The sequence below is a fragment of the Camelus dromedarius genome, chromosome 7, assembly GCF_036321535.1.
Source record: "Camelus dromedarius isolate mCamDro1 chromosome 7, mCamDro1.pat, whole genome shotgun sequence".
In the NCBI taxonomy this organism is placed as follows: domain Eukaryota; kingdom Metazoa; phylum Chordata; class Mammalia; order Artiodactyla; family Camelidae; genus Camelus; species Camelus dromedarius.
In genome coordinates this window covers 5,205,579-5,233,033 of record NC_087442.1, presented here as the reverse complement: position 1 = coordinate 5,233,033, position 27,455 = coordinate 5,205,579, and the positions used below count along the sequence as shown (strand labels likewise).

The following is a 27,455-nucleotide window of genomic DNA, read 5'->3' as shown; positions in this document are numbered from 1 at the left end:
CAAGGTGTTCTCCAATCACAGCTTGCAACGAAATTGATGTTTCTTTCCACCAATCATCGGCAAGTGGCGAAGGGGTTGTCGGGATGGGGGCCGGAGCCAACATGGAGCCCTCAACGGGATAAGGGTGAAACCGCTGTTGCCGGCTGTTCCTGTTCTCCCTCCACCATGCTGGTGCACTTATTTCGGGTCGGGATTCGGGGTGGCCCTGTCCCAGGCAGGCCGCTGCTACCCCTCCGCTTCCAGACATTCTCGGCCGTCAGGTAAAAAGGGACAAACCTACGGGAGCGCGGGCCATTGACCTGCCGGCAGGGCGTGGGGCCTGCCGGGAGATGGAGTCCCGGGCTCGCGCGAGGCCTGCTGGGAGTCGTAGGCTGGCCCGGCCCAGAGTTGAATGTCACTCCCTGAGGGATTGGCCTCAATTATTTATAGCGACGACCCAGGTACCAGCAGGAGACTCGGTGCGTCTGTATCAGCACGTGTGGGCTGGACGGAGGGGACGCTCCGGGGTGGTGACCACTCCCGACCTATACTCCCCACCAGGGGGCGCCGTTTTGCACGGGTGTTCCGGCCCCCGTTTCCTGCCCCTGTCCTTCTTGGAATTGGTCTTGCGATGTGGACAAAAATTATTAGTGTCCAGAGTCATTTAGTATTGCTGTTGTTCCCAAGATTCAGTGTGAAATGGTTCCTAAATCTGGATACTTTCAGCAGAGTTAAAGAGTCAATTTAGTCACGTGTATGTATGTGTTCTTGTATGTTGGCTCTACACGTTGGTCCTAAGAGGAAGACACACAGGTGGGAAATGAACAAGGACTCTGAAACGGCGACTTACTGGTAAATGCTTTATGAAAAGGGACTGATTCCTTTCTACTCCTGGAGTGAAGAACCTGTGGGCCAGGCAGGCAGCAGATTCGCAGGTGCGGGTGGATGTGGACTTGTGCTGTTTGGAAAGCCTATCTGATTGATGGAGGGCAAGAGCCAGGCGGAGTTGAAGCTACAAGTACCGGTGCTCAGAAGCAATCCGCCAGTTCTTGGCAGGGGCCGAGTACTGCTTAGAGCCTTAGTTTGGAGAAGACGAGAAAAGCTGGAAAGTGGCCATGGTAAATTATTCAAAGGCTTGAAAACAGTCCTTAGGAAAAGAGTAGGGGTGTTGATATTATTTAAACCAGAGAGAAACCCAAGGAAAGCCATCAAATAATATTCTAGTATTTGTATGTTCATTGGTGTTTTTCAGATGTGCAAATCACAATAGATCATAAAGTGAATTTAGTGAGTACAAGCCATTTAAAAGTGAATATGATGGAATATGTGTTAAAAAGAAATTAGAGAAAGTAGTTTTGTGAAGCATTTCAATTTTCTGTGACATATTGTGTTCACTATACTGGATTGCAATGTAAAATGTATTCCTTGCTGTTGTCACAGTAAGTTTAAAACTTTGCAAATGCTGCAGTAGCGAGTCAGGTCAGATTGTTCTGCATTTCTAATGAGGGCATGCACTCAACAAACATAACTATTGGCTGAATGATGTTATGTACCAGAGCTCTGCTAACTGCTAGGGATACAGTGGTGAATAAGATAGAGCTTCCTGCCCCTCAAGGAATACATAGTCTAATGGGGAAATGAGACATTTACCCAGTGCAGAAGGAGAGTGAGCTTCTCTATCTAAGTTTTGGATAGACATAAAGTGCCCAGCAGAAAACAGACAGGTGGATAGGGTGGGGGAAGGCATAATATAAAGGTAGCAGAGAAGCCCAGGCCTCACTGAGACAAGGGAACGATGAGATGGAGTCTGCAGTTAGGTGGGTCTGGAAATATGGAAGACCCTCATAGTAAAGGGAAAACCTCTCTGTTTGTTTTGAAGTCTTTCCCCATCAATAATCTCATTTGGATCTTTGAGCATCCTACCATATTCTCTCAGCTGGATAACTTCTGCCTCTAGCAGGCCTCTCTATAACCACACCTGTCCTCCAGTCTCCTCCCCTCTGCTGTGATCTTCAAAATGCAAATCTGATTACGGTCCTTTTGCTGCCTCAAATCCAGGTCTTTTAAAAAGACTGTAATGACTCCCCCTACCCAGCCCCCCACCCATGGCAAGCTTTGTCATTAGCTATTTGTTCCCCCTTATCTGCCCCCGGCTCCGGACACACACACACACTAAAGCTTAACCACTATGAGGGTAGTTACTTGGTCCGTCCTGTTCACCTCCTGTTCCCTGTGCCTCAGAGCAGAACACCGGTGCACAGTAGGCCTGAGACCCTACATTGCCACCTATAGATACCAAAACTGCAGGAAGGAGACGATCTTGGCCTGTGCAAGATGACAAGATACATTATTTGGATTTTTATTTCTTTTTCTATCTTCAGCAGACAGAGGAGTCTGTCACCCTTTCCTTCTGTGCATTGTCACATAAGCACTGTAGGCCTGGAAGGGGAGAGGCTGATGGGGTGTAGTAAGCTCAGGGGACTTGGGTCTAGTCCTGGCCCTGCAACACATCACCTGAGCTTATTACACAGGGCAGAGTAGAATGAGCCTGGGTCCTGGAATCCGACAGCAGGGTTCCTCTCTCATCCCAGTTCCGCTGCCTGGGAACAGATTATTTCAGTTTCTCAGCCTCACGTGAGTTTTTTCGTCTATCAAGTGAGAATAACAGCGGCCCCCTCCCAGGGACGCGAGGGTCACAGGCCACGGGCTGGTGACAGTGGGGCGGTGGCCGCGTTGGTGACGTGGCGGGCACTCTCCCGCTCTACCTCTCTGAGCTGCATTCACTCAGAGCTTCCACGTTCTCTGTGAAAGCAGTGCCCTCCAGCTCCAATGTCTCGTGACTCTGAAAGAGCAGGGCTTGGAGCTGGCACTGACCCAGGGGGCCGGTGCCTCTAGAGGCTGACAGGGCCCGGCTGTCTGAGGACGCCTTTAAGACTCGACCACTCAGTTTTCTCATTCCTCCACTGCTTTCCGTCATGGGTTTTTTGTCTCAGAAACCGAGGTTGCTTAAGAACACCCTGAGAAAGGCAGTGTGGGTCCAACAGAAGAGGAAATGCTGCTCTCCATGGGGCTCCGCTGAGGGCTCAAGCAGTTTGTCGTTCAGTCGAGGGACAGTTGGGGCCTCAAGCCATCAATGGCATTCTCTCCCCACAGGTCCTCCGACGGCTGCCCCAGCTCCTACCTCCTCAGGGCCGTGGCCCAGCTGCGGTCCCAGCTCCGGGCCCGCATCCCTCGAGCACCCCCAGCTCCTGGCCGGAGCCCCTCTGCCTGGTGCTGGGTTGGGGGAGCCCTCCTGGGCCCCGTGGTTCTGATTAAATGCCCCCGCCTCTGCCCTGTGGCACTGTGTGAGGCAGAAGAGGCCCCTCCTGCCTGCTCCAGACCCTGGGTCGTGGAGTCCCGCTTTAACTGGAAGCTCTTCTGGCAGTTTCTACGCCCCCACCTGCTGATCCTGGGGGCAGCCATCGTGGTGAGGTCTTCTCCCGCCCCCTCTGCCCCCATCAGGGACAGGGAAGGATCCAGCCAGGGGGTTGCAGAAGCCCCAGCCAGAGGACACATCAGGACAGCTCTCCTGCCTGGCCAAATCTCAGAGGAGACCTCAGGAAGTAGCAGAGCCAGCTGGCTTGGGGACAGGGGCTGAGGACCTGCACAGGGCGGCTGTGTGGACATGGGGGTCCCCAGGGGCTGGCAGCTGAACTTTAACTCTCAGAGAGACATGGGAGCCTCCAATGCATGGACAACAGTGGGAGAGGAAAGGCCAGGGATTGGGAAGAGTGTGGTTCCCCTAAACGTCTGTCCCCTCCCTGAAGCTGGCGCTGGGTGCAGCACTGGTGAACGTGCAGATCCCCCTTCTCCTGGGTCAGCTGGTGGAGATTGTGGCCAAGTATACAAGGGACCGTGCGGGCAGCTTCCTGACTGAGTCCCGGAACCTTAGCACCCGCCTGCTGATTCTCTATGGCATCCAGGTACGGCAGAAGGGAGGGCCTGGGGGCACCCAGAGGAGTTGCCTGGGCACCCCTGAGAGCCCCGTCCTCTCTCCCAGGGCCTGCTGACCTTCGGGTACCTGGTGCTGCTGTCCCGCATCGGTGAACGCATGGCAGTGGACATGAGGAGGGCCCTCTTCAGCAACCTGCTTCGGTACTGCCAGCCGTGGGGTGCGGGGTGCAGGCAGGGGGCTGAGGGGCCCTGAGGGGGTCTGGGTGAATGTCTGGGGGTGGGGCCTTGTCCTCAGGTAACATCTCTCTCTTTTCCCCAACCTGCTAACCCCGTGTCCCACCGCCAGACAAGACATTGCTTTCTTTGATGCTAAAAGGACAGGGCAGCTGGTGAGCCGATTGACAACGGACGTGCAGGAGTTTAAATCGTCCTTCAAACTTGTCATCTCCCAGGTGAGTGCCCCAGGTCCCCCACACTCATACACTCACACACACGCACACACGCACGCACACTCACTCCCTGGTGCAGATGCACCAGGCCAGCCCTGCCCCACCCACCCCACTGTTGGGCCTCGCGCCTAGGCTCACACTGAAGTGAGAAGCCTGCTGTCTGGTGAGGGTGTGGGTGAGGGAACAGGGAAGTTCACAGAAGCGAGGTGCCACGGCACTGTCCAAGGTCAGGACAGGCTGTTTCTTTCCTATCCTGAAATCTTACCTCCCTGGAAAACTTTCTCAAAAACTCAGACAAGAGCCTGTCTCAGCCCAGATTGCCAAGAGCAAAATCGCAGTGGCCTGTCTTGTCCTCAGAATGCCTGGCTCACTAACAGGAGAACAAGCAATGGCTCTTTGCTGTGTCCTGATGTCCCCTCTACATACCCCCAGATTGTCACTGTAGCTGCCAGATCCTGCCAGTCACTGGCCAACAGCAGTCCCCAGGTGGCATCCCCAGGTGATTCTTGTTTTGTTCAGCTTCTAGAGCGGAAGACCAGGAAAGTGGGATTTGTCTAGGGGAAGGATGCCTTTGTCCATAGGCATCCTCACCCAGCGCCTTTATGCCTGGTCAAGGAAGGGTTAAGTTCTGTGTCCCGCAGACTGCAGGTTGACTTCCCAGGGGTCAGACCTGTGGCCTTGCCCTTGTGAGTATAGAGCTAGCTGTAGCCAGCTGACTCTTGGTAAAGTCCCCCATGTCCCATGTCATGGTGCTGATGTCAAACAGCCTTCCTTCCCACTCCTCAGGGGCTGCGAAGCTGTACCCAAGTGGCCGGCTGCCTGGTGTCCCTATCTATGCTCTCCACGCGCCTCACGCTGCTCCTGATGGTGGCCACGCCTGCCCTGATGGGAGCTGGCACCCTAATGGGCTCAGCTCTCAGGAAGTTGTCTCGCCAGTGTCAGGAGCAGGTACCAGAAGTCCTGCCCACCCTCCTTACCCTACCCTCCTTCTCTGCCCCATACTCCTCTGTCAACCCCTCTCCATCTCCAACCTGGCTCCCTATCTCCTGGACTTCTTGCAGGTCGCCAGGGCAACAGGTGTAGCCGATGAGGCCCTGGGCAACGTTCGGACAGTGCGAGCCTTCGCCATGGAGCAGTGGGAGGAGGAGTGAGTCGGGGCAGAGGCGGAGCACAAAAGCAGGGAGACCCCCAAATGTACCTCCCACCTGCCCCGCGCCCCACCCCGCCTGTTTCCTGAGGGCCAGCTTGACTTCTGTCCCCAGACGCTACAGAGCAGAGCTGGAGGCGTCCCGCTGTAAGGCAGAGGAGCTGGGCAGAGGCATCGCCTTGTTCCAAGGGCTCTCCAACATCGCCTTCAACTGTGAGTGAGCAAGGCCGCACCTGGGGGGACCCAGGCTGTGGCTGGAGGTGAGCGCAGAGGCGGGAAGGACAGGTCCCAGCAAGGCAGGCAAGGGGCGGCTTTCCACCTGCTTGATGGCCTTCAGATGTCTGTTGAGTGCCAGTTAGCCAGTCTGTGGAGCCTGCTGATGCCAGCAGGTGACGGGCAGGTAGGCCCAGCGTCACTATGTGCAGTGTGCTGCCGGGCCACTCTGGAGGGAGCCATGGAGCTGTCCCCAACCCACTCATTTCCAAATGAGGAAACAAAGGCAGAGACCATTCGAGTGACTTGCCAAAATTCCAGTCAGTTGGGAGCACAGCAGGGACTGGAACTGGAGACCAACACGTGGGCCGGGTCTGTCTTCTGTCCTCCACAGCCGCCTTCCTAACCACCTGTCCTTTCCCCACGCAGGCATGGTCTTGGGAACCCTGTTTATTGGGGGCTCCCTCGTGGCTGGACAGCAGCTGACAGGGGGAGACCTCATGTCTTTCCTGGTAGCCTCCCAGACAGTGCAGAGGTGAGTGTGGGGCTGTTGCCATTCCTAAGAGCCCAGCTGGGCCAAGGGACAGGGCGTGCCTGCCAGTCTGCTCTGGGGACGACTACCCCGGTCCCCCAGCACAGCACTGGGCGGAGGAGAGGGAGCCCCAGGCTCCCAGCCGCGCCTCCAGCCTAATTCAGAAATACGATTGTCATCTTCAGCTTCCAAACAATTCAGAAGTTTCCTTGACAAACTTTTTTCTTTAAAAAATTTCAGTAAAATACACAAAATTTACCATCTTAACCATTTCTAAGTATTCAGTTTAATAGAGTTGCATGCATGCATGTTGCTGTGCAGCCATCACTACCGTCCCCTTCAGAACTTCAGTTTGCAAAACTGAAATGCTGCATCTGTGTGACCCACCCTCCCCATCCCCTGGCAACCATCATTCTGCTTTCTGTCTCCGTGAGTCTGGCTCTTCTAGGTCCTCATCATATAGATGACATCATATGGTACCTGTCCCCTTGTGACAGGCTTATTTCTCTAAGCATAACATCTTCCTGGTTCATACATGTCAGAGCAGGTACCAGAATTTCCGTCCTTTTTAAGGCTGAGTAAGACTCCATGTTTGGATAGACCATCTTTGACATGCTTTTTAAGAGCTGGCCTGCCGTCCTCTGCCTGACCTTTCCCTGCATGGTCCACCCTGGTGGCTCACTGGGTCCACGGCTCTGAGATCTGCCTGCCCCGCTGGCTCCGTCTGCCCATGGGCACCAGAGCTCCCAGCCGGCTCTGCTACCGGAGCCCCCAGACAGGCCTCCCTTCTGTCCCTTCCAAGCCAAGCACTAGCATCTCTGCCCACCATCTCTGTTCACTTTGTGCCCACCCCCCCCCCACCCCACATACCACTTACACCAAAACATGACAAAGATATGTTAGGTCAATAATCAGTGTAGATATGATCTAATAAGGAATCGAAGAGTGAAGACCTGTGTTACCACCAGCTACACCGAGAGACTAGAGCATCACCCAGACGCCCCTCTGTGTCCCTTCCTCCTCACTGCTGATTCCTGTGGTCCTCGTGTCCTGGCTCTGCTCTGCCTTACCGCCTCTGTGTGTCAGCCATTTCTTACAGAATCCCTCACCATTGGCCTTGCTGGCCTGGGCAGGATGGCGCTAACCCAGACGCAGGCAGGTAGAAAACACACCCTCTCTTGGCCCTGGCTTCCCCAGCATTCTACACAGCACCATCCTTGGCTCCATTTCTACCAGGTGCTCTCTAATCTGGGCCCGTTCTGACCCTCTCTGGTCCTGGCCAGCCTCATCCTTCCTTCCTAGAGGCCCAGAACTGTTGCCTTAGGACTAAAAGGCTCTGATTATTGTGTAAATGGAACTTCTGGCCTCCCCCTGCTGCCCCTCCCCTGGCCTGACCCATGGGAACGCCGCTGGCTGGCTTCATACAGTCACCCCAAGGCCCTCCCCTTGGGGCAGTGGCAGAGCTGCCCCCCTGAGGAAAGGCAGCCACACATCCCAGGCCTGGCCCTCCTCCCTTAGACTGGCCGTCCCCTGTGGCTCCCTCCCCTTATGGCTGGGGTACATTTCCTTCCCTCCCCACTGCACCTCCTAGCCAGTTGTAGTTTTATTACAGGCTCAAGAAAGCATCTCTCGCAGACTGCTGGATGGGGCTGCTCCCACTAGGTCTAGCCTTTTGGGAGGCCCCTCACCACACGGAGATTCTTCATTACTCACCTTGGAGGAATTGGGTCTCATTTTGTTAAGCTGGTGTGTTTCCTCCTGGGGTCTAGCCAGGGCGGGTGGGTCGGGAAGGAGGGAGGCAGGGCCCTGTCCGCTGAAGTAAAATCACACAGTGTGAGAGTTGTGGGTTAAGTTTTATTGGGGGCAGAATGAGGACTATATCCCGGGAGACAGCATCCCAGAGAGCTCTGAGAAACTGCTCCAAAGAGGCAGGGGAAGAGCTCAGTATTATATATGATTTCAGTGAGGGGGGGACGCGCAGTCAAACACATGTTTAGGCAGAGACTTGCTGATAGCCAAGAGGAGCAGATGCCACCGTTAATGATTTTAGTGCTTTCCTAGATATGAGGAGACGCAAGAATTTAGGCTCATAAAATCTTCTGAAAATACCTAACTATCTGAAGGCCTGTTCAGCCAGTTTTCCCAGAGCACAGAGAGCCTCATTCCTGATCTCCATCCTGAACTCCTTGCAGGGCATGTTGGAGATCAGTGGCTGCAGTGGCTCATGATTTAATCCAAGCAGAGTTAGATGGCAAGTGCCAATGTGATACAATTCTTGTAGGTGCAGATGGCAAGTGCCAATTTTTAGTTAGCAGTCCCAGCTTCAAGCAGCCTCAAACTTTGGACTCCATCCTAGGTGTTCCTTTTGGTGGCACTGGGGCTCTCGAAGAGATGGGGAGGTGCCCAGACAGACCACGGTCAGGGCCAGGCCGCCTGGTCTGCATTCAGGTTGGGCCACCCCATCCCTAACCCGCTCCGGGCCTCCAGGGGCCTTCTCCCCGACCCCACCGCCCCCGCTTAACAGAGGTGCTGGGAATTGAACCCAGTCCTCGTGATCGTGCCTGCTGAGTTCTACCCACCCCCCAGGCCTGCCTTCTGAGCCATCTCTGAGAGCTCGGTGATGTGCATCTGGTTTTCAGTTGCGCCCAGCACCTCCACCAGCCCCTAATGACCTCCAGATCTCTTGTGGCGAATGTTCTCCCTTCTCATCAGCAGATAACAGGCTGTCCTGGCTCTTCTATCTTGGTGCCTCCTGCTCCCTTTGGCAAGTGCTCTGAGCCATTTCCTCGCAGGCTCCTCCTCCCCTCCCCCGACCCGGGTGCTGGGAGAAGTGAGATTTCTGGAGAGTCAGTCTTTCCTCTTCTTCAGGGAGGACCTGCATCCACAGTCGCAGACACACACTGTCACGGGCCAGTCAGGGGCTGGTGACTAAGGGGTAATGACTCACCTTCCTCCCCGCAGCCACCCACCCTGAGGGGCAGAGGCAGCGACCCACCATCTGGGCAGATACACTTGCACCATTCCTTACACAGGGCAAGCCCATAATAAAATATCCCAAGGGAATATGGGTTTGGGGTCCCCCCAGTGTTTCCCCTGTGGTCCAGTGTCTTTCGTTTTCTCTCTCTGAAAGGATTGCCATCCTGTTTTCCACCGTCAGTAGACCTCGCTTCCCCCAGGAGTCACAGCGCTAGAGCCGACCTCCCCTTGGCCCTCACGGCCGGCCTTGGTCTCGCGCGGGAGCCGCCCGCCCCGCGGGCTGCAGGCCCGTGGAGCCCACCCCACTGCACCCGGTGTCTGCCTTCCAGACCTGCTTCCCCCCTGGAGCCCCCGTCCTGAGGGAGCTGACACTCGTCAGCCCTGTCTGGGCTAGGAGAGAACGCAGCTCTGAAAGAAGCTATTTGCCAGGTGATCACCTAGTGTCACTGGATCCCAGGGCTCCTGGGGACTCCGGTTTCAGGAGCAGTCTCTGCATTTGCCTTCTGGCCACCTGTTTCCTTGCCCCAGCGGACATGCCCCCCATGCAGCTGAGACCCAGACCTTCCTCTCCAGCCCTGGCCTCCTCTCAGGCTCTTCTCATCCCCCGTCTTTCAGCCTTTCTCTTCTGCTCACAGGTCCATGGCCAACCTCTCTGTCCTGTTTGGTCAGGTGAGTGGCAGTCCGGGATGGGTCCAGGGGTGTGGACATGGGATCTGGGCTGGAGTCCTGTCCGTCCCTGATGTCATTAATGTGCTACGGGAACTGGGTGGTGGGAGGAGGGGATATCACCAGCCCCCTAAGTACTCCCCGCCGCTTGGGGACCCAGAGATGCTGCCCACTCCCCAGACCACACTCCCACATCACAGACTTTAAACCTGTCCCCAGGTGGTGCGGGGGCTCAGTGCGGGCACCCGGGTCTTCGAGTATATGACCCTGAGCCCAGACATCCGGCTGTCAGGGGGCTGCTGCATCCCCAGGGAGCACCTCCATGGCTCCGTCACGTTTCACAACGTCTGCTTCAGGTCAGTGTCAGTGGGTGGACACGGGTGCTTCCCGCCAGGCCGAGGAGCCTGTCTGCGGACCTGTGGGTCAGTGTCTCCTAAATAAGCTCCTCTCAGGGGTTCAGGGAGCCTTCAGGAGGGACCAGGGCAACGAGGGGCCTGGAACCTGTTCTGACTGAGGGTCTCTCGGCTCCTCCCAGTTACCCCTGCCGCCCTGGCTTCCAAGTGCTCAAAGACTTCACCCTCACGCTGCCCCCAGGCAAGATCGTGGCCCTTGTGGGCCAGTCCGGGGGAGGTAAGAGGAGCCCGCCACCCTCCCACCCTGTGACTCCTCCCTGCGGTAGCCACTTAGTGTGGAAGGACAGGTCCCTCTCTCCTGGCACACTCCCTAACTGCCCCTGTCCCCCACCCCAACTCCCAGGAAAGACCACTGTGGCTTCCCTGCTTGAGCGCTTCTATGACCCCACGGCGGGCATGGTGACGCTGGACGGGCAAGACCTGCGCACCCTCGACCCTTCCTGGCTCCGGGGTCAGGTCATCGGCTTCATCAGCCAGGTGAGGAGGGGAGAGGCTTTCCCCATGGTGTGCGACACCCAGAAAGGGTGTCTTAACTCCCACTGAGCCCCTCTCCCCTTCCCTGCAGCCCTGCTTCTCTCAGTCCTTACGCCCCGGCCCCCAGCCTTTTCCCTTCCCACCCCCATCATTTGCTGCTCTCACAGGGGCAGGGGCGGGCAGGCTGGCTGTCTTCACTGGTCCCCAGCATTCATCCAGGTCCTGGTTGCTGCAGCTCTGCCCTTGTATCACCAGGGCTGGAACTCTGTTCCTTGATTTAAAAGGTCCAAGCAGCAGGGAGGGTAATAGCTCAGTGGTAAAATGCGTGCTTAGCGTGCATGAGGTCCTGGGTTCAATCCTCAGTACCTCCACTAAAAAATAAATAAATAAAAAATAAATTTAAAACAAATAAAATGTCCAAACGAGTGGGAGCAGGATGGCCATTTTAGGATCCCTGGGTTCTGGCAAGCCCATGGTGTCCAGGAGATCTACACACCCACATGGTGTTGCTGGGGACAGCTGGTGGCCCGCCCACCCGGTAAACAAGACCCCGCCAGCCCCACCACTTTCCCAGCGAGGGTCCACCTGCCCCCACATGTGGATGAAGCGGATCCCCTTACAGCAGGAGACAGCCAAATTATAAAACCCCTCCACGCCCATCTCTCCAGAGAGGAGGAGCCCTGCCTGGCCAGCTGGCCTTGCTCTCCCAGCCACCTCCCTGCTCCCCTTCCTGAGGGGCTCCGTGTCCTGCAGGGAGCTCAGCCTCTCCCCCATCTGATGACCCCTCTGCTTTGTCTGACCTGTAACTTCGAGCTACCCCTACCTGCCCTCCAAGGAGCCCCTCCTGACATGCCCCTTGGGTATTCAGGGCAAAGTCAGAATGTTTCTTTGTGGACCCCACCACCTCCCACCCCCAGGAGCCAGTCTTGTTTGGAACCACAATTATGGAGAACATCCGTTTTGGGAGGCTGGGTGCCTCCGATGAAGACGTTTATGCAGCTGCCCGCGAAGCCAATGCCCACGAGTTCATCACCAGCTTCCCCAAGGGCTACAACACCATAGTGGGTGAGTTCAGGGATGGCAGGCACCCTGCTCACGTCTGCGGGGCCCACGTGTGGGACTGGGATCAAGGGGGACGGGAACGCAGTCATGGCATCAGGGGAGACCGAGGGGGACAGAGATAACCTGCAGGGACAAAGGAGACCAGCCCATGTGATTCAGGCACAGGCAGGCCACAGAGACAGGAGTTTGCAGGGACACGGGTGATCTGCTCACCAGGGCTCCACCCCCAAGACCTGGCCAGCAGCAGCGGGCTTTTATCTCCATGTAATTGTTTCTCTTTCTGGCCCTGTTTCGCTCCTGTCCTTTCATCCTTTCACTGAACGGTGTTTCCCCTCTTGCTCTCCATAGGGGTTGATTTGGTTGAGCACGTCTCTCTCCTGACTTACCCAGAAGAGGGCTTTGGTGATTCGGGAACACTGAAATATTGTAGCATCACCCTAGAATCTTTCTCCTCTAGCTTGTAGCTTTGTGTGTTTGTCTCAGAGGTCTTTTTCTCAACCTCTGGGCCATGTTTATCATCCAGAGCCCCTTGGCTTTGCTGCACAATGTTCCAGCCTATCTCACAGTGTGGGCACATCCAAGGTTCTCCACTCTTCTTGAAACTTAGGCCTCGGTCTGGCTGAGCTGAGCTTCCCGAGTGGTGCCCCCACTGTGTGTGGCCTTTCTTCATGTTCTGGGTTCTTGGATTCCCGTGAACCTCGTTCTGCCTGGAGCATCCGGGCCCACATCTCTCTTGGGCACTTTCCTTGTCTCTCTGGGGATTCAGTCTACCCTCGCTGCTCTGTGACTGCTGTTACTTTGAGGCTCTTTTTGGCTTCTAGGCTGCCACTTCTGCTGTTCTCTGTGGGTATTTTGGACCCCAAACGTGGGCTTCCCAGAATGCCCAGGTGGGTTACAAATCACACAGGGCTGCCACCACACCCCAGGAGGCCACCTCTGGGTCCTGGATGTCCCCAGAGCAAGAGAGACCTGGGAAGCCAGGAGAAGGCAGCTAGAGCTGCAGGGCCAGGGCAAGGGGTGGGGCCCAGGCCGGTCGTGGCTCTGAGACCTGGCCCTGGTGCCGGAGGGGAGCTCAGGGCCCACCCTGGGTGGTACTGAGCCCTACTGTGTGCACGACCCTGGTCATCCATGTGAGTGCCTGCTCACATCTGCACAGGCACGTGAGATCAGGGTGCTGCCGGCCATCGTCCCTTCCCTCAGAGAGGCGGGCCGAAGGCACACAGGGCCAGGGGAGGGCCCTGAGGGCTCAGATGGGAAGATCCAGGCAACCCTGGTGCCCATCTGCAAGGTATATCTGCCTAAGTACAGAGCTGAGCATTGCTTCCGGCCCCTGCCCCATCCCCTTCCTCCCCAGGTGAGCGGGGTACAACCCTGTCTGGTGGCCAGAAGCAGCGCCTGGCCATCGCTCGAGCCCTCATCAAGCAGCCCACAGTGCTGATCCTGGATGAGGCGACCAGCGCACTGGACTCGGAGTCTGAGAGGGTTGTGCAGGAGGCCCTGGACCGCGCCAGCGCCGGCCGCACCGTACTGGTCATCGCCCACCGGCTCAGCACCGTCCGTGGGGCCCACCGCATTGTCGTCATGGCCCACGGCCGAGTCTGCGAGGTCAGCTGGGGCCCAGGGAATGGGTCGGTGGGCTGGGACAGCTTCAGCCATGGACACAGTGGAACGGGTGGCTCAGCTGAGCCATGTGAGGAGGGTCTGGCCTGGCCCTGAGGGCTTGGGATCATGTTCTGGAAACAGCACCCATGTGGATTCAGTTCCTGCCCTTAGATGAGCCCTGGCCTCTTGGGGCCCGACTTTCTTCCTCTGTCCCCTGGAGGGGCAGGGTGGGGGTGAGCAGAGCTGCAACATGGCTCCCAGGATCAAAGGGGAAAGTTCTCAGAGAAGCGTACTGGGCTTAGTGGGTGGGGGGACCGTGGGGGCTGAGGTGCAGGAGCTGATCGGGGACCAGCCAAGAGCAGCACCCCGAGGCTGGGCTGCAGCAGGGCTTAGAGGCTGTGTGGGGCCTGGATCCCCCGGCCACTCTTTTAAGCTAAAGCTGAGGGGGGTTTGCAAGGGGCACTGGGGCCCCGTGAGGGAGGCAGTGGGACCTAGATGCTCTTCCACCATCCAGCTAAGCAGGGCAATGATGCGAACAAATACAGACGCGCCAGCAGCGATTTGTAACCACCTGTGCTTTGGTTTCATGGTGTCGGCAGAAGGGATACTGGTTTAGGTGAAGGCAAGCCGAAGCGCTGGATAAGAAGCTAGCCCTCGGAGGGCTCTGAACTCTTATCTGGGTTGGGGTGACCATCTGCCCCTCCTTACTCTCTCCAGGTGGGGACCCACGAGGAGCTCCTAAAGAAAGGCGGGCTCTATTCCGAGCTCATCCGGAGACAAGCCTTGGATGCCCCACTTCCTGAGACCCCCAAAGGCCCCAGGAACCGGCACCCCAAGTCCTGAGAGGTCTGGTCACTGCCGAGCATCAGTGCCCAGGGCCAGGGCTCAGCGCGGGGGAGCTCCTGGGGACCGAGGCCCCAGGAGGGCCCGCATGCTGCAGTGGGGGCTGCTGCCACTGCTTCCCCTGCTCACGATAAAACCTGGCCAAGCGGCCAAGCGCTGGACTAGGAAGAGTTTGGGACCACTGCCCGTCCTGCCTCCAGGCTGTCTCCTTCCTGCCAGAGCTGAGAGTCCTTGGGCTGCACAGGGAGGGAGCAGAGTCCCCGGGCCCCTGCTCTGTCTGCTCCCTCTGCCCAGTCCCTCCCCAGCCCCTCTCCCAACCCTGCCAAGTCTCCGCCTCTACCTGACAGCCTAAAGGTGTCCAGGCCACAGCTGCAGGGAATGTTTGCAAAACACTGTTAGGGAGTGAGAATGGGGACCCACACCAGGGTTTGTCCCACACCCGTGCCAGGACCTCACTCCCCTCCACTGACTCCCAACACGCCTCTCACAGCCCTGTGAGAAGGAGCCCACCCTTTGAGCTGACCCCACAAATCCACGGTCCCCATTCTGGGAACAACATCCCTTCCTTCTTCCTGCTCCACTGATGGAGTAGAAATAAATTTCTCTAGACCTTGCCCTCCCCCTGTCTAGATGGGACGTGCGCCTGACCTGCCTTGGGGAGGGGAGGGCGGGGTAGGCAGCTGTGGAGCTGTGGTCGGTTCCAGGAGAAGCTCCCTGGAGCCAGGCTGTCTCACCACTGCCCCAGCCCTGTGCATCTCAAGTCTGTCCCCTGCAGAGATTGGGAACCACCCTCCCTGCCCCATGTGAGGACACTTACCTCTGAAGGGGACAGAGGAGGACACACACCCTAAACTCCAGCCATGGGGGGACATTCAGTGCTAAAAGTCGCCAAACCACTAAGGAGCAGCTGATGCTAAGCTCCTCGGGCTGACAAAATCCAAAATCAGTCCACAACCAAGAGGGGTCACTGCCAGGCCAGCCTCCCTGGTGGTCATGGAGGTTCCCTGGAGCAGGTGGGACCAGAACCTCACCTTGAAAGAGGATGGGCCAACCTCTGAGGTAGCACGGGCCCGTGGCGCCAAAGCTAATGGGGTGGGGCTGGACTCCGGTCAGTTTCTGGGGACCTAGGAGCAGCCAGGATTTCCCACCAGCCACGGTCGACTCCCAGAACTGGTAACCACCCCCTGCCTTGATTCTGCTCATGTCACTTACCACCAGGAACCCTCCCCCCGTCACAGCCATGTCCAGGTTGGGGACTCCACTGAGTCCGCGCCCTGGCATGAGGAAGAGGGGTTGCCTGTGCTGCCCTTTTGGGTTTATCCTGTGGCATAGAAGGGCGATGCCATGTTTTGGGGGGCAGCAGCAATGTATGGGACACGCTGGGGCAGCTGCAACTGGAGGCCAGCCTGGAATAGGTGGCAGCGGCTCAGGTGTGAGTGCAGGAACCAAGGTTGAGAGTTCCCACAGTCTCTTCTGCATGTGGTTTAGGACCAGACGCTATTTTAGGGACAAAACACTGGAATTATCCCAGGGCCGAAGCCACCCTGGTTTGACACCTTGCCTTCTTGGTGATGAGAGGTTGTACTCCAGGGCCAGCTCAGCCCAGGAAGCAGCTCTGGGTTGCTTTGCCACTCAACGCCCCCCCTAGTGAGGGCAGTCAAGGGCAGGCCTCAACTTACCGGCCAAGTCCACACTGGCCTGCCCTGGCCCCTCCTTCAAGGGAGAGCCAGCGGAGGCCACCTCCTGCTCTACCAGCACCAGCCACAGCCTCCAACCTCCCGAGACACCTTCTGACACCAGCTCCTAGGTCTCTCCTTACCTCTTCAGGGCAGCCTTTCCAAATCCTGCACCCCCTTTAGGGATGTAGTGAGATCTATGGCAAGCCCTGAGCTGTAAGGCCCTGCGGTCAGCCGCACGCTTGCTGTGTGGCCTTAACCTCGACCTTGGCTCCTGTAGGAATTCCACGCAGATCATAAACCCAGCTGTACTTAATTCTGAGAGCTTGTTTTAAGAATTTAAACAATCTGAAGTAAGGTACTTAAAACTCACAGTGCTACAGCCTCAGAAGCTGGTGACAGCTGCAATAAACCCTGTCATTCACGCCTTCAAGATGTGTTCATTAAGTACCTACCAGGTGCACCGCGCCTGCGCAGGGGATGATCCCTGCCCCCGTGGAACCTGTGGTCTCATCGGGAGGATGGACAGGAGGCCAGGCGGCCACAGCAGCACAGTGTCATCAAGTTCGGCTTGTGAACTATGTCGTCCCCTCCACTCAACTGCCAAGAGCCCGCCAACATGAACCCTTAACCTCAAATTCTTTGTGGAAGGAGATAGATTAGAAATAAATTTCAGTAAATGAATTAGTGGAAATAAACCTGCTTTATCTCAGGTTGCAGTGTAGCATCTCCCAGGTCCACAGGGGCAGGTCAGTGTTTAACCAAAAACACAGGGCTTTACCCTGACAAGCAGTCCTGATTGTCCATGACAGCTACCACCCTCAGCTGCCCACTGTGCCCTGTACATTGGATCAGCAAGATACCCGAGTCCCACGTCAGGCCAGTTGGCACTAACCTTGTAGGCGGCAGCTCTGCTTTCTGGAGGTGTCTGCTCCAACCGCTGAGGGTCCTCCCCCTGCCCAACCCATCGTCTCCTCCGGAACATCTGAGCCATCTTCAGTCAAGTACCCCGGCTCTGCCCTCTCCAGGCCAGCGTTGCCTCACCGTGCTAGGCACTGTGGCCCAGAGCCCTCCAGCTTGTTCAGGGGCACCGTGTCTCTTACTTTAGAGAAGTCCAAGTGCAAAACAGGCATACCCCGATTACTGATGGGAGTGCAAAGTGGGGTAGCCCCTAGGATGGGGAATTTTGTGGTCTCTATCAAATTCCCTGTGCAGTTCCCTCTTCTTGACCCAGCAGCTCTATTTCTGGGAGTTTACGTCTGTGCAACGGTATTGAGAGCACCACTGTTTGTAATGGAAGACTGGAAATCCCCAATGTCCATCCATAGGGGTGCAGTTATATAAACGATGGTACTTCCACATAAATGAAATGGTACTGAACCATTTAAAACATGGGGAAGCATCCCAGGTACTGGATACCACGTGATCCCTGGAATATGCTGTTAAGTGAAAAAAGATATGAGATCATAGGACATTCATGTTACATGGGGCGGTTGCACGTGGGCACCCATGTTATAGCTGGAGGGTGGTAGGTGAGCCCACCGTCACTGTGGCAGAGGCCAGCCTCCAAGACCGGAGGGCCTGAGCATGGGGAGGTGGGAAAGAGGGTCACTAGAGACACCACCGCTGGACATGGGGCCTGAAGAATCTGTCTGTAATGGAGGCTGGGATGCTAGGGGCTCAGAAAGAAGAGCTGGCTGTTGATGCCAAACTTCCCACACTTTCCAGCCTGGTCACGAGCCAGCTTCGCTCTTGTGAAAGAGCAAGTGATCCCGAGTGAGGTTGGGGGCGGGGGCTGGGCCAAGGGTCAGCGACTGACCCTCGGGCCTGACATACAGGGGCTGTAGTTGGGAACCTAGGGGGCCCTGAGGGCACCCCCAGCCCCAGCTTATGTCTGGGCTCCCCTCAAGCCCTCCCCAAGATTGCTGTGGTTTCCTGCTGGCGCCTCTGGTCTCCACAGCCACAGCCCCCCCACACTGCACTAATGGCTCAGCCTGGGGCCCCAGGGACCTCCCCCGCCCCCCCCCCCCGGACTGCTCTGCCGGCCCCCTTGCCCCCTCACAGCTGAAACCCAATCCTCTGCGGCAGCTCAGGCTCAGCAGAGCAGCCTCCAGCAGAGAGGCCCCGCTGGCCACATCGGCTGCACCCTACCTGATCTCTGCTGCGGAGCGCTCACACCCAGCGCCGCACCCAGCTGAGCCACAGCCCGGTCCTGGAGGAGGTCAAGTGGGACCCACTAGGCTGCCACAGCCAGTCTCGCCAGGCCAGTGCCTCCCCACCTCTCCGCCCTCTCCTCTCCTTGCCTCACACCTGCAGTGACCCCTGCCTGACCCTCCAAATCCCCTGCTCAGCCCTAGTCCTCCGACCCACCCTCTCTCCTCCTCCTAAGCCCCTGTATCCTGGTCTCCCAGCCCTCCCAGTCCCCCACCCGGGGCTCCAGCCATGAAGCCCCCCTCAGGGCCGGAGGAGGCCCAGCGGCCTGCCTCGGACATCTGCGTGTTTGCCAGCAGCTGCACGATGCACGGGCTGGGCCACGTCTTTGGCCCGGGGGGCCTGACCCTGCGCCGGGGGCTGTGGGCTGCAGCCATTCTCCTGTCGCTGGCCACCTTCCTCTACCAGGTGGCGGAGAGGGTGTGCTACTACAGGGAGTTCCACCACGAGACGGCCCTGGAGGAGCGCGAGAGCCACCGGCTCACCTTCCCAGCCGTCACCCTGTGCAACATCAACCCGCTGCGCCGCTCACGCCTCACACCCAACGACCTGCACTGGGCCGGGCCAGTGCTGCTGGGCCTGGACCCCACAGAGCACGCCGCCTACCTGCGCGCCCTGGGCCGGCCCCCCACGCCGCCCGGCTTCATGCCCAGCCCCACCTTCGACCTGGCCCGGCTCTATGCCCGGGCCGGGCATGCCCTCGAGGACATGCTGCTGGACTGTCGCTACCGCGGCTGGCCATGCGGGCCAGAGAACTTCACCACGGTGAGCTGGCCACCGATCTCTCCAGCCGGGGACCTGGGACCCACAATCCCAGGTCTTGCTGGCCCAGGCTCCCTCAAAGCCAGGGAACCTTAACACCTGTGCTGTTGGGTCCTTTCCTTCCCAGTCAGGCCATGACCTCCCACGGCCTTTCTGTTCAGCCCAGGAAGCTGTCCTCCTTCGGCCCCGCCCTGCCACTCAGCTGGATGGCAGTGTGCAAGGTTGCACCTCCCAGCAAGGGGCACTCACCCAGGCTGGCTCTGGGCCCAAGGTCTAGTCTGTAGAGACCCTGCTTTTGGGGTGTGGGGGGAAGCTGGTGTTCTAGGGCAGGAGACCCCTCTCTGCCAGGGGGAAGGGGCTTGTCTGCTTCCTCAACATTTGGCCAGACCTGGAAGATGGTAACTGGGACCTTCATCCTTTTACACCTGTCTCCGAAGAAACGCTTGGCCTATAGGCTGTGCCCTGGGCTGGGAGTGGAGGGGAGGAATTGAGTGATGGGAGCCCATGAGGGTCCTAATACATGTACCTGTAAGAGGGAGGGTCGGGGGCAGTAAGAGGTGGACTCCAGTGTTCAAAGAAGAGAACCAAATAGAGGATGGGGAGGGAAAATGTCCCACGGTCCTTGTGTTGGCTCAGGGGAAAGAGCTGGCGGGGCTCCTTGTTCCCAGGTGAGACTTGTCATCTGTCTTTCCACCCCCAGATCTTCACCCGGATGGGACAGTGCTACACCTTTAACTCCGGCGCCGAGGGGGCAGAGCTTCTCACCACTCCCAAGGGCGGCATGGGGAACGGGCTGGAGATCATGCTGGACGTGCAGCAGGATGAGTATCTGCCCGTGTGGAGGGACATGGGTATGGGAGCACACGTGTGAGGCTGGGGGTGCACAGCTCGGGTGGCTCTGGGAAGGAGGGGGGGTGGTGAGGGCCCCCAAAGGCTGTCCTTCCTTGTGAGGAGAAAGTGGGGTTAGCTGGTCACAGTCCTAGGGAAAAGGGGCTGCAGCAGAGGGTCTCCTGGGACTCGGGCCTCAGAGTCCCACTTCCACTGCAGAGGAGACCCCATTTGAGGTGGGGGTCCGAGTACAGATCCACAGCCAGGAGGAGCCGCCACTCATTGACCAGCTGGGCTTCGGGGCAGCCCCTGGCTACCAGACTTTTGTGTCCTGCCAGAAGCAGCAAGTATCCTCACTGGTGCCTCCCAAGCCCCAGGCTCCCAAACCCCTCCTCAGCCCACACCACCTTAGACCCCAACCGCCAGCTCCTCAGACCTGTTCCAGTGACCTCACATCCTCCCCAGGTCCACACTTCTCCCAGAGCCTCCTTAACACATCCCTCTACAGCTGAGCTTCCTGCCGCCGCCCTGGGGCGATTGCAGCTCTGTACCTCTGGACCCTGACTTTGAGCTAGAACTCTCTGGTCCTCTGGGTCCCTCCAGTCCCAGCCCAGGCCCCAGCCCTCCATATAGTCTAATGGGGTGTCGCCTGGCCTGCGAGACACGCTATGTGGCTCGTAAGTGCGGCTGCCGAATGATGCACATGCCTGGTAAGGGGCTGGGAGCAGCAGAGGAAGAGGGCCAGGGGTGAGGGTGGAGAGGCCTGGGGGTCCACTGCTGAAGCTGTCTCCTCTGCTCCCCGCCCCAGGCGGTGCACCAGTGTGCAGCCCCCAGCAGTATAAGGACTGTGCCAACCCAGTGCTGGGTAAGCAGCAAGCCTCCCCAGCATCCTGTCCCCAATCCGCTCGGCCCGCGACCCCAACCCCGACCCCGCAGGGCGTGCAGCCTTGACCGGGCGCCTGTGGCCTGCAGACGCCATGCTGCGGAAGGACGCGTGCACCTGCCCCAGCCCCTGCGCCAGCACGCGCTATGCCAAGGAGCTCTCCATGGTGCGGATCCCCAGCCGCGCCTCCGCCCGCTACCTGGCCCAGAAACATAACCGCAGCGAGGCCTACATCGCGTGAGCCGGGTCGGGGGGCCGGGGGCCGGGCAGGCACCCTCCTCTGGGTCCAGCCTCCATTCACTACCCAGGTGGGACACCAGTCTGTCCATTTTCACGGGGCTCAGGGACTCTGGGCAAGCTGCTTAACATCTCTGACGTCTCTTCTGAAAAGGGGGATGGTGACACCCCTCCCCGGAGCTCATGAATGGACCAGAGAACAGGGCACCTGTTCCTGCAGGCAGCTGGCACTAGGCAAACGCTCTCGGACTCTCTTCCTCCAGGGAGAATGTGCTGGTGCTGGACATCTTCTTTGAAGCCCTCAACTATGAGACGGTGGAGCAGAAAAAGGCCTATGAAGTGTCTGCCCTGCTTGGTGTGTATGTGTGTGTGTGTGTGCACCCTGCAGTCTAGGGAGGTGTGGACAGAAAGCACCTGTGAGCTGACAGGTGACCCTGTCTCCGCAGGTGACATTGGCGGCCAGATGGGGCTGTTCATTGGGGCCAGCCTGCTCACTATCCTTGAGATCTTGGACTTCCTCTGTGAGGTGGGCCTGGGTCCCAGCCTAGGGTGAGAGGTGGGCAGAATCAAGCCACAGGATCCAGGGGGAAGGCATGCACTGGCCACCTCCACCACTGCTCACCCCCAGGTGTTCCGGGACAGAGTCCTGGGATACTTCTGGAACCAGAAGCGCTCCCAAAGACACTCCAGCACCAATCTGGTAACAGCCCCCTCCTTCTGCCCTGCCATCTCCACTGTGGGTGCTCAGCCCCTCCCCCTGAAGCGTAGACCACCATTCCTACCCAGCTGAGAAAAAAAGTGGTGGGGGAGGGCACAGTTTCCTTGGCTAGTCTCTCCCCACCTCTGACCCTCTCCCTCTTCCCACAGCTTCAGGAAGGGCTGGGCAGCCATCGAACCCAAGTTCCCCACCTCAGCCTGGGCCCCAGGTAACAAGAAATGCCCCCTAAAGTCAAGGTCCCAACCAGAGGGTGAAGTTTAGGTCTGGGAGGACAGGGGCAGGAGCAGGGCTGTGTCCCAGTGCTGTGGTCTGTGTCTCACCAGGCCTCCCACCACTCCCTGTGCTGTCACCAAGACTCTCTCTGCCTCCCACCGCACCTGCTATCTCGTCACCCGGCTCTAGACTGGATGTCTGAATCTTCGGGGCCCCACCCCAACATCCAGGATGCGGCCAGCTTGCACGCGTCTTTGCTCTCTTCATCCCAAATAAAGTTCTAGTACATCAGCCTCAGCTGTCCCTCTTACAGGCAGGCTAGCCCGGCCAAAGTCAACCCTGCTCAGGCACAAGGCCTCTGCCAGCCATCATCCAGCGATGTGATGCCTGAAATGCCAGCCAGCAGAAATCTGTCTTTGAGAGAAGAGTAGTAAGAGGGCATGCAGTCAGTGGACCTCAGTGTGAATGAATCTGTCAAACCGGCATCTCAGAGAGAGCGGAGCTCAGAGCCAGGCGTGAAGGCAGGGAGGAGGCAGTGGTAGGACAATCACGTTGGGGGTCCTACAAGGGAAGAGCTGGAGGAAGAATCTGATCCAGAGCCAGGAAGACTTGGGGGAGCAGGCGGGGAGAAAACAGGGGCACTAGCCCACTTCCAAGAACACAAGCTGTGGTCCTGTCTTAGGAGATCATGACTCTTTTTCTCACATTTGGGACCAAGCACCAGCTTGCCCACCCCTCTACATGGGAACCAGTCTTGCTTCCCCAGCCTCTCTGCAAGAGAAGGCCCCAGCCTGAGACGGGGAGAGGAGGCATTCCCTTCCCACTCCTGCCAGTAAGGACACATCCAGGCCCAGCCATGGCCCACTTTCCTGCTCTTTCTCTGCATCCTAAATATTGGAAAAGGACAAGTAAGGGAACAGGGGAGGGGGTGTTCCTACCCACATCTTTGGGTCTCTCCTGCAGGCTCAGGTGTAGGGGGATGAAGAGGGAAGAGGTGGGGCAGGTACATGTGGGATAAGGAGAACCACAAAAAAAAGGCCTGGCTCTTTTCTCCTCATTCTGGTGGAAGCCCATCGCTGCTCTCAGACACTGGTGGTCTAACCCCTCAGGACCCGCCCTCCTGGGCAGAGGAGAAAGGGACATGCATGAGTGCACAGGCACATGTGTGGGGACAGCACTGCCCCTGAGCCCAGACCATAAGGGGTAAGGGTCAGAGCCTCCACCCTCCACCCTCCACCCCATCACTTAGAGTGGCCGAGTCAGGACCAGACAGTTGGGTTGTGTTTGGACTGGAAGCAGGGCTGCAGAGGGAGAGGAGACGGAGCAGAGACTCCCCGACCCAGGCCCCACCCCCAAGCCGCTTTACCACATCAGCCAGACTGTGGGAAAGGAGCCAATTTATGAAATTAAATAAAGTCCATGGAGGGCGTGAAGAACACGGGTGAGGGCACCTCCATCCTGGCCGGGCCCAGCACAGCTGGAGCTCAGCACACCGTGCATCCCTGCCTTTCCTCCCCTCCCTAGAGGGGGCTTAAATAGGCCAGGCCCCAGCCTGGTGGCCGAGGCTGGAGCCTAGGGAGGGCAGAAGTCGGAGAAGTAGGGGTGCTGCAGGGCCTCTTCTGCTGAGATGCGCTGGACGGGGTTACACTTTAGGAGGTTCTGGAAGCACAGAAGAAGGGGCAGCAGGTTCAGGCCCAGAGCCTCGCACTCCCCCAGTCCCTCCCGACTAGTGCCCACCCTCGACCCTGCCCTTGGTCACCTGCAGCAGGTCCCTCCCTGTGGCGTTGAGCTTGGGTACAACATTCACCAGGGACGTTGTGGCCGGGTACATTGGGTAGGGCTGTAGGGGACAGGGAGACTCAGACTAGGGCTGTGGGGGCAGGGAGGCTGCTAGGGACATGAAGTAAGGGGGGGGGCCAGAGGTGAACCCCGACCCCCCATTCCCCATCACACCTTATAGTCTGGCAGCTTGGTCATGGCGGGCCACTGCTCCTCGGTTGGTGTCCCCAGCAGCGTGTCCACAGGGTCAAGGATCACTCAGGTGCAAAGGGGCAGGTGAGGGGCTCTTCCCCTCCCGGGTTCCCCACCCTCCTCACTTTATCCCCCAGCTCATGATGGAAGCTGCCCCCCACACCTGCGATGCTCATCCTCAGTCCCACCTGTGTGCTGTTTTCGGCGGGCCAGGTGCTTTATAGACGTTAACTACTTTGACCCAAACCCTGACCCAAGACCTGATGTCTGTGGTCCTAATGAAGCAGTCAGCCCTCCCCTACTTCACTTATCATCCTCCTGTTCCTTTCGGCTCCTTTGTCCTTGTTCGGCAGCTCTTAGCTGGAGGAGTATGCACTTGGCTTCCTCCTCCAAGAAGCCCTCCTGATCTACAGGCCACACACTCTCCAGCCAGAACCATGCGCCTGCCCTGCCCGGTGACAACCAGGGTGTCTACTACCCTCTGCCCTCAAGAGAAATCCCCAGGCACCCCCAGTTCTGACCCAGCCCATCACAGCCCTCCCTCCCTGCACTCTAAGCTCCGTGGCTGCCTACTCCCCTTCCTGAGGGCATGAGATGAAGGGAGATGGAAGGATATCGGAAGATCCTCTTCAACTGGTCATCTACGTCGTTGCCAGGAAAGAGAGGCCGTCCCGCGTTGGCCAGCTCTGGGTGAGAGGCGGGGGGACGAGGGGAGGTGACGCAGGAATAACCCCTCTCACCCACGGCACTGCCTGTGCCTTCCATCCCCATCCCAGGGGCCCCACTCCCTTCCCCAGAGGGGACTCTCCAGACCCCATCTGTCCACTTAAATGGGAGAGAGAGTGCCTCTGCAGACCCCAGCATGTCACCTGCGAAGATGCAGCCAGCTGACCACATGTCAATGGACGTGGAGTACAGCTTGGCTCCGAAGAGGACATCCGGTGGGCGGTACCACAGCGTGACCACCTGGAGAAGACCCCACCCATGGGGACCCCCCAGTTAGTGGGCTGGGGAGGAAAGAGCTCAGAGAGGAGAGGAAAATAATGTTTGGGGTCCTGGAATAGGAGTTGAGAGACACTCCTTGGGGACTCCCTCCCTCATCCCCAAGTGCCATCCCGCCACTCACCTCAGCTGAGTAACAGCGAACAGGGATCCCAAAGGCTCGAGCCAAGCCAAAATCAGCCAATTTCAGCTCCCCGTTCTGAGGGCACGGGAAGGGGCGTGGAGGGGCTTTTCAACAGCCTCGGGGCAGGCCACGCGCTCAGGCCCCGAGCTCCCACCCTCCCGCCCCGCTCCTCATTCCGTGCCAGCCCAGATGTCCGGCCCTCTCCCAGAGAGGTACCCTGTTTATGAGCAGGTTCTGAGGCTTCAGGTCTCTGTGTAGCACGTTGCGGCTGTGACAGAATCCCAGGCCTTTTAGCAGCTGGAAGAGGAACGACTGGGGGAGGGGCAGGGAGGAGGTCATCAGACCCTCTTGATAGGAAGCTCGCCCAGCAATGGAGCACGTGCCCCTCTTCACCCTCTGCTTTGCCCTGAAACCTCCCCGGGCTTTCAGCACCAGGCTCGCATGACATCCTTCCTTCACTAATGAGGACCTACTCTGTACTGTGCTGAGTATTCAAAATGAACGGTGATGGGGACCCTGGTCCCCACTTTCTGAAATTGACAGCGTAGTGGGCCTTCCTCCCTTTCCAGCCTACACTGATCTCTCCCCTTCCTGGCCTCATTTAAACGCGTACATCATAACCATCAATATATATATATATCGTGCTGTATTATTATTCAGCACTTGTTTCCCCAGGAACCTGGGACAAGGCACTTAGTCTTGGACCTAGAACTGTGCCTGACACACAGCAAAGCATTCAGTAAGTATTTGTGGAATGAATGAATGTATCTCTTGGAACCTCATCTTCCCACTTCTCAAATGTAAACCATATCACTGACATCAGAGTGTTACTGTCAGGTCAAAGAGATCACAAGAAAATGCCCTCTACGATGGAGGTAGTAACAGGGTATTCTCCTTCTCCTACGCCCCGGATGGGCCCCAGAACTCGGCACTCAGCAAGCACGTTCACTGAATATAGACTCCAATCCCATCCTCAAGGAGCTCCCAGGATGCCAGTTCCCTCACCTTCACAATTTCAGGATCTAGGTCACCATTGCAGCTGTCGAAATACTTCTTCAGGTCCTAAAAAGGGATGGTGGTGGAGGAATGGGACAGCGTTTAACCTCAGTCTGGGTCCCTATACCCTCCCAAGGCTGCTGTCCCTCGAGCCCCTCTTCACCTGGTCACAGAACTCAAAAACCAAAGTCAGCTTCTTGTCGCTATGCAGGACGTCATGGAGCCTAGGGAGAAGGGAGAGCTGAGCCAATCAGGGCCACAAGTTTGCTCCTAACATTCTGGTATCAGCCCAGCCCATCTCTGAAGCCCCCACCTCCTCCAAATGACCACACAGGCAAGGAGGACCCCACCCAACTACACACCTGACAATGTTCTTGTGCTTCAGCTCTTTGAGTAGGCAGATTTCCCGAAGGGCTGAGCTTGGCACTCCCTACACATTGGAGGGGACCGGGTGGGCAACAGTCACATCCCACCCAGCCTAGGCCCATCACCCCTCCCTGGTCCCAATGCCCCAGTCCTACCTCATCATCGTCATCCAGCCTCACCCGTTTCAGAGCTACAATCTCATGAGTCTCTCGGTTTTTTGCCTTGAACACTGTTCCGTAGGTGCCTAGAGGAAGGAGGTCAGGGGTGAGAGAAAGGATGGGGCACCCTTCCCCAACCCAGGAAGTCCCTGCCAGGAGAGCAGGCAGTGTGGGAATGTGTTACTTCTGATGCCTGGAGGAGTAAGGGAAGAGATTCAGGGTGTAGGCTCGGCATGGAACAGTTTTGTGGGGAGTGGGGATATGGCAGAAAGGGGCCTGCAGATAGATGGCTTAAGGGTGTGTGCAACAGGGAGAGGCTGCTGCTGTCAGGGTAAAGAGGTCTATAATAGAGGCTGTGCTTCTGGAGGGCCTGGAAATAGTGAGCAAGGGTCTGGAAGAGGAATAAGGGCCAGCAGGAACGTTGAGGTTGAGGTCTGCAGCGAGAACTGAGGCTAGGCAGTGGGTGACGCTGGGCAAGTGGTGCTGAGGATAGGGGTAGGAAACGCAGGGCGTGCAGAGGTCGGGAGGTGGGTCTACAAGAAGTGCTAAGGATGGGAGGGAGAGTCTATGGAAAATGCTAACAGGGGTAGGATTGGTGTCTGCACAGAGTGTTGAGCTTGGGGCCAGGGTTGCCGCCAGAGCTTGAGATCGGGGTCCCTGGGTATTGCTGACGGTAGAGGAGTCAGGGCTGCAAGGAATGATGAAGGGTCTGCAGAAGAAGATCTTGCAGGAACATCTCGTGGTCCCCATTACCTTCCCCAATCTTCTCCAGTTTCTCGTATTTCTGCATCGCGGCCGCCGCGCGGGGACCCTTGCGGGCCCTGGGTTCTAAGACTCCGGGCCCGGCGTTGCAGAGGAGGCGGCACCCCAGCCTCCGGCTCTGCCCCGCCCTCCTGCCTGCGCATGGTCTTCTGGGGCTTGTAGTCCTAGCTCTCCAGGTTTCCCTGTAATGCCCAGGGCCTTAGACAACACGAAGACTACAACACCCAGCAGGCTGCGCTCAGGCTCTCTGCAGCACTCG

At 57.9% G+C, this 27,455-nt stretch overlaps 3 protein-coding genes across 5 annotated transcripts; 2 read left to right on the top strand and 1 right to left on the bottom strand.

The window, feature by feature from the left end:
• Nucleotides 1-83: 83 nt before the first annotated feature.
• On the top strand, nt 84-14,904 carry ABCB8 (ATP binding cassette subfamily B member 8). 2 transcript variants are annotated; one of them, XM_010999508.3, is made up of 16 exons: nt 84-260; nt 3,133-3,445; nt 3,786-3,941; nt 4,019-4,113; nt 4,259-4,364; nt 5,148-5,309; nt 5,423-5,508; nt 5,624-5,721; nt 6,151-6,256; nt 9,865-9,898; nt 10,115-10,251; nt 10,431-10,525; nt 10,652-10,785; nt 11,700-11,847; nt 13,199-13,449; nt 14,164-14,904. In XM_010999508.3, exons 1-16 carry the CDS (start codon nt 166-168, stop codon nt 14,287-14,289), a joined length of 2,142 nt encoding a protein of 713 aa, XP_010997810.1. In that variant the 5' UTR covers nt 84-165; the 3' UTR covers nt 14,290-14,904. The 2 variants fall into 2 exon arrangements, with proteins under 2 accessions (XP_010997810.1, XP_031311539.1); XM_031455679.2 differs by lacking the exon at nt 3,133-3,445 and having other exon boundaries at nt 129-260.
• A 3,503-nt stretch (nt 14,905-18,407) lies between these two features.
• ASIC3 (acid sensing ion channel subunit 3) lies at nt 18,408-22,095 on the top strand. Of its 2 annotated transcripts, none has more exons than XM_031454562.2 (11): nt 18,408-18,941; nt 19,639-19,789; nt 19,986-20,113; nt 20,275-20,476; nt 20,575-20,631; nt 20,739-20,886; nt 21,150-21,241; nt 21,333-21,412; nt 21,515-21,586; nt 21,754-21,812; nt 21,928-22,095. In XM_031454562.2, the coding sequence occupies exons 1-11, from the start codon at nt 18,408-18,410 to the stop codon at nt 22,004-22,006; spliced, it is 1,602 nt and encodes a 533-aa protein (XP_031310422.1). In that variant the 3' UTR covers nt 22,007-22,095. The 2 variants fall into 2 exon arrangements, with proteins under 2 accessions (XP_031310422.1, XP_031310421.1); XM_031454561.2 differs by having other exon boundaries at nt 21,905-22,095.
• A 1,102-nt stretch (nt 22,096-23,197) lies between these two features.
• On the bottom strand, nt 23,198-27,315 carry CDK5 (cyclin dependent kinase 5). Its single transcript, XM_010999478.3, has 12 exons — nt 27,188-27,315; nt 26,432-26,520; nt 26,273-26,340; nt 26,074-26,134; nt 25,920-25,976; nt 25,131-25,226; nt 24,915-24,989; nt 24,658-24,754; nt 24,405-24,474; nt 23,771-23,831; nt 23,577-23,657; nt 23,198-23,476 (listed from the first exon to the last, which is right to left on the bottom strand). Exons 1-12 carry the CDS (start codon nt 27,222-27,224, stop codon nt 23,390-23,392), a joined length of 879 nt encoding a protein of 292 aa, XP_010997780.1. The 5' UTR covers nt 27,225-27,315; the 3' UTR covers nt 23,198-23,389.
• Between the last annotated feature and the right edge of the window lie 140 nt (nt 27,316-27,455).

What these genes read in the sequence shown, in the direction of transcription:
- CDK5 (XM_010999478.3), bottom strand. Translation starts at nt 27,224, where the DNA reads ATGCAGAAATACGAGAAACTGGAGAAGATTGGGGAAG. An exon ending in CCAAGCTGCCAGACTATAAG is followed by an intron (nt 23,658 to 23,770) that starts GTGTGATGGGGA and finishes TGTCCCCTACAG; the next exon opens with CCCTACCCAATGTACCCGGC. An exon ending in CAGGGAGGGACCTGCTGCAG is followed by an intron (nt 23,477 to 23,576) that starts GTGACCAAGGGC and finishes CTGTGCTTCCAG; the next exon opens with AACCTCCTAAAGTGTAACCC.
- ABCB8 (XM_010999508.3), top strand. Translation starts at nt 166, where the DNA reads ATGCTGGTGCACTTATTTCGGGTCGGGATTCGGGGTGGCCCTGTCCCA. An exon ending in CTCTTCAGCAACCTGCTTCG is followed by an intron (nt 4,114 to 4,258) that starts GTACTGCCAGCC and finishes TCCCACCGCCAG; the next exon opens with ACAAGACATTGCTTTCTTTG. An exon ending in TTTCACAACGTCTGCTTCAG is followed by an intron (nt 10,252 to 10,430) that starts GTCAGTGTCAGT and finishes GGCTCCTCCCAG; the next exon opens with TTACCCCTGCCGCCCTGGCT.
- ASIC3 (XM_031454561.2), top strand. Translation starts at nt 18,408, where the DNA reads ATGAAGCCCCCCTCAGGGCCGGAGGAGGCCCAGCGGCCTGCCTCGGAC. An exon ending in TCTTGGACTTCCTCTGTGAG is followed by an intron (nt 21,413 to 21,514) that starts GTGGGCCTGGGT and finishes GCTCACCCCCAG; the next exon opens with GTGTTCCGGGACAGAGTCCT. An exon ending in CACCTCAGCCTGGGCCCCAG is followed by an intron (nt 21,813 to 21,904) that starts GTAACAAGAAAT and finishes GCTGTGTCCCAG; the next exon opens with TGCTGTGGTCTGTGTCTCAC.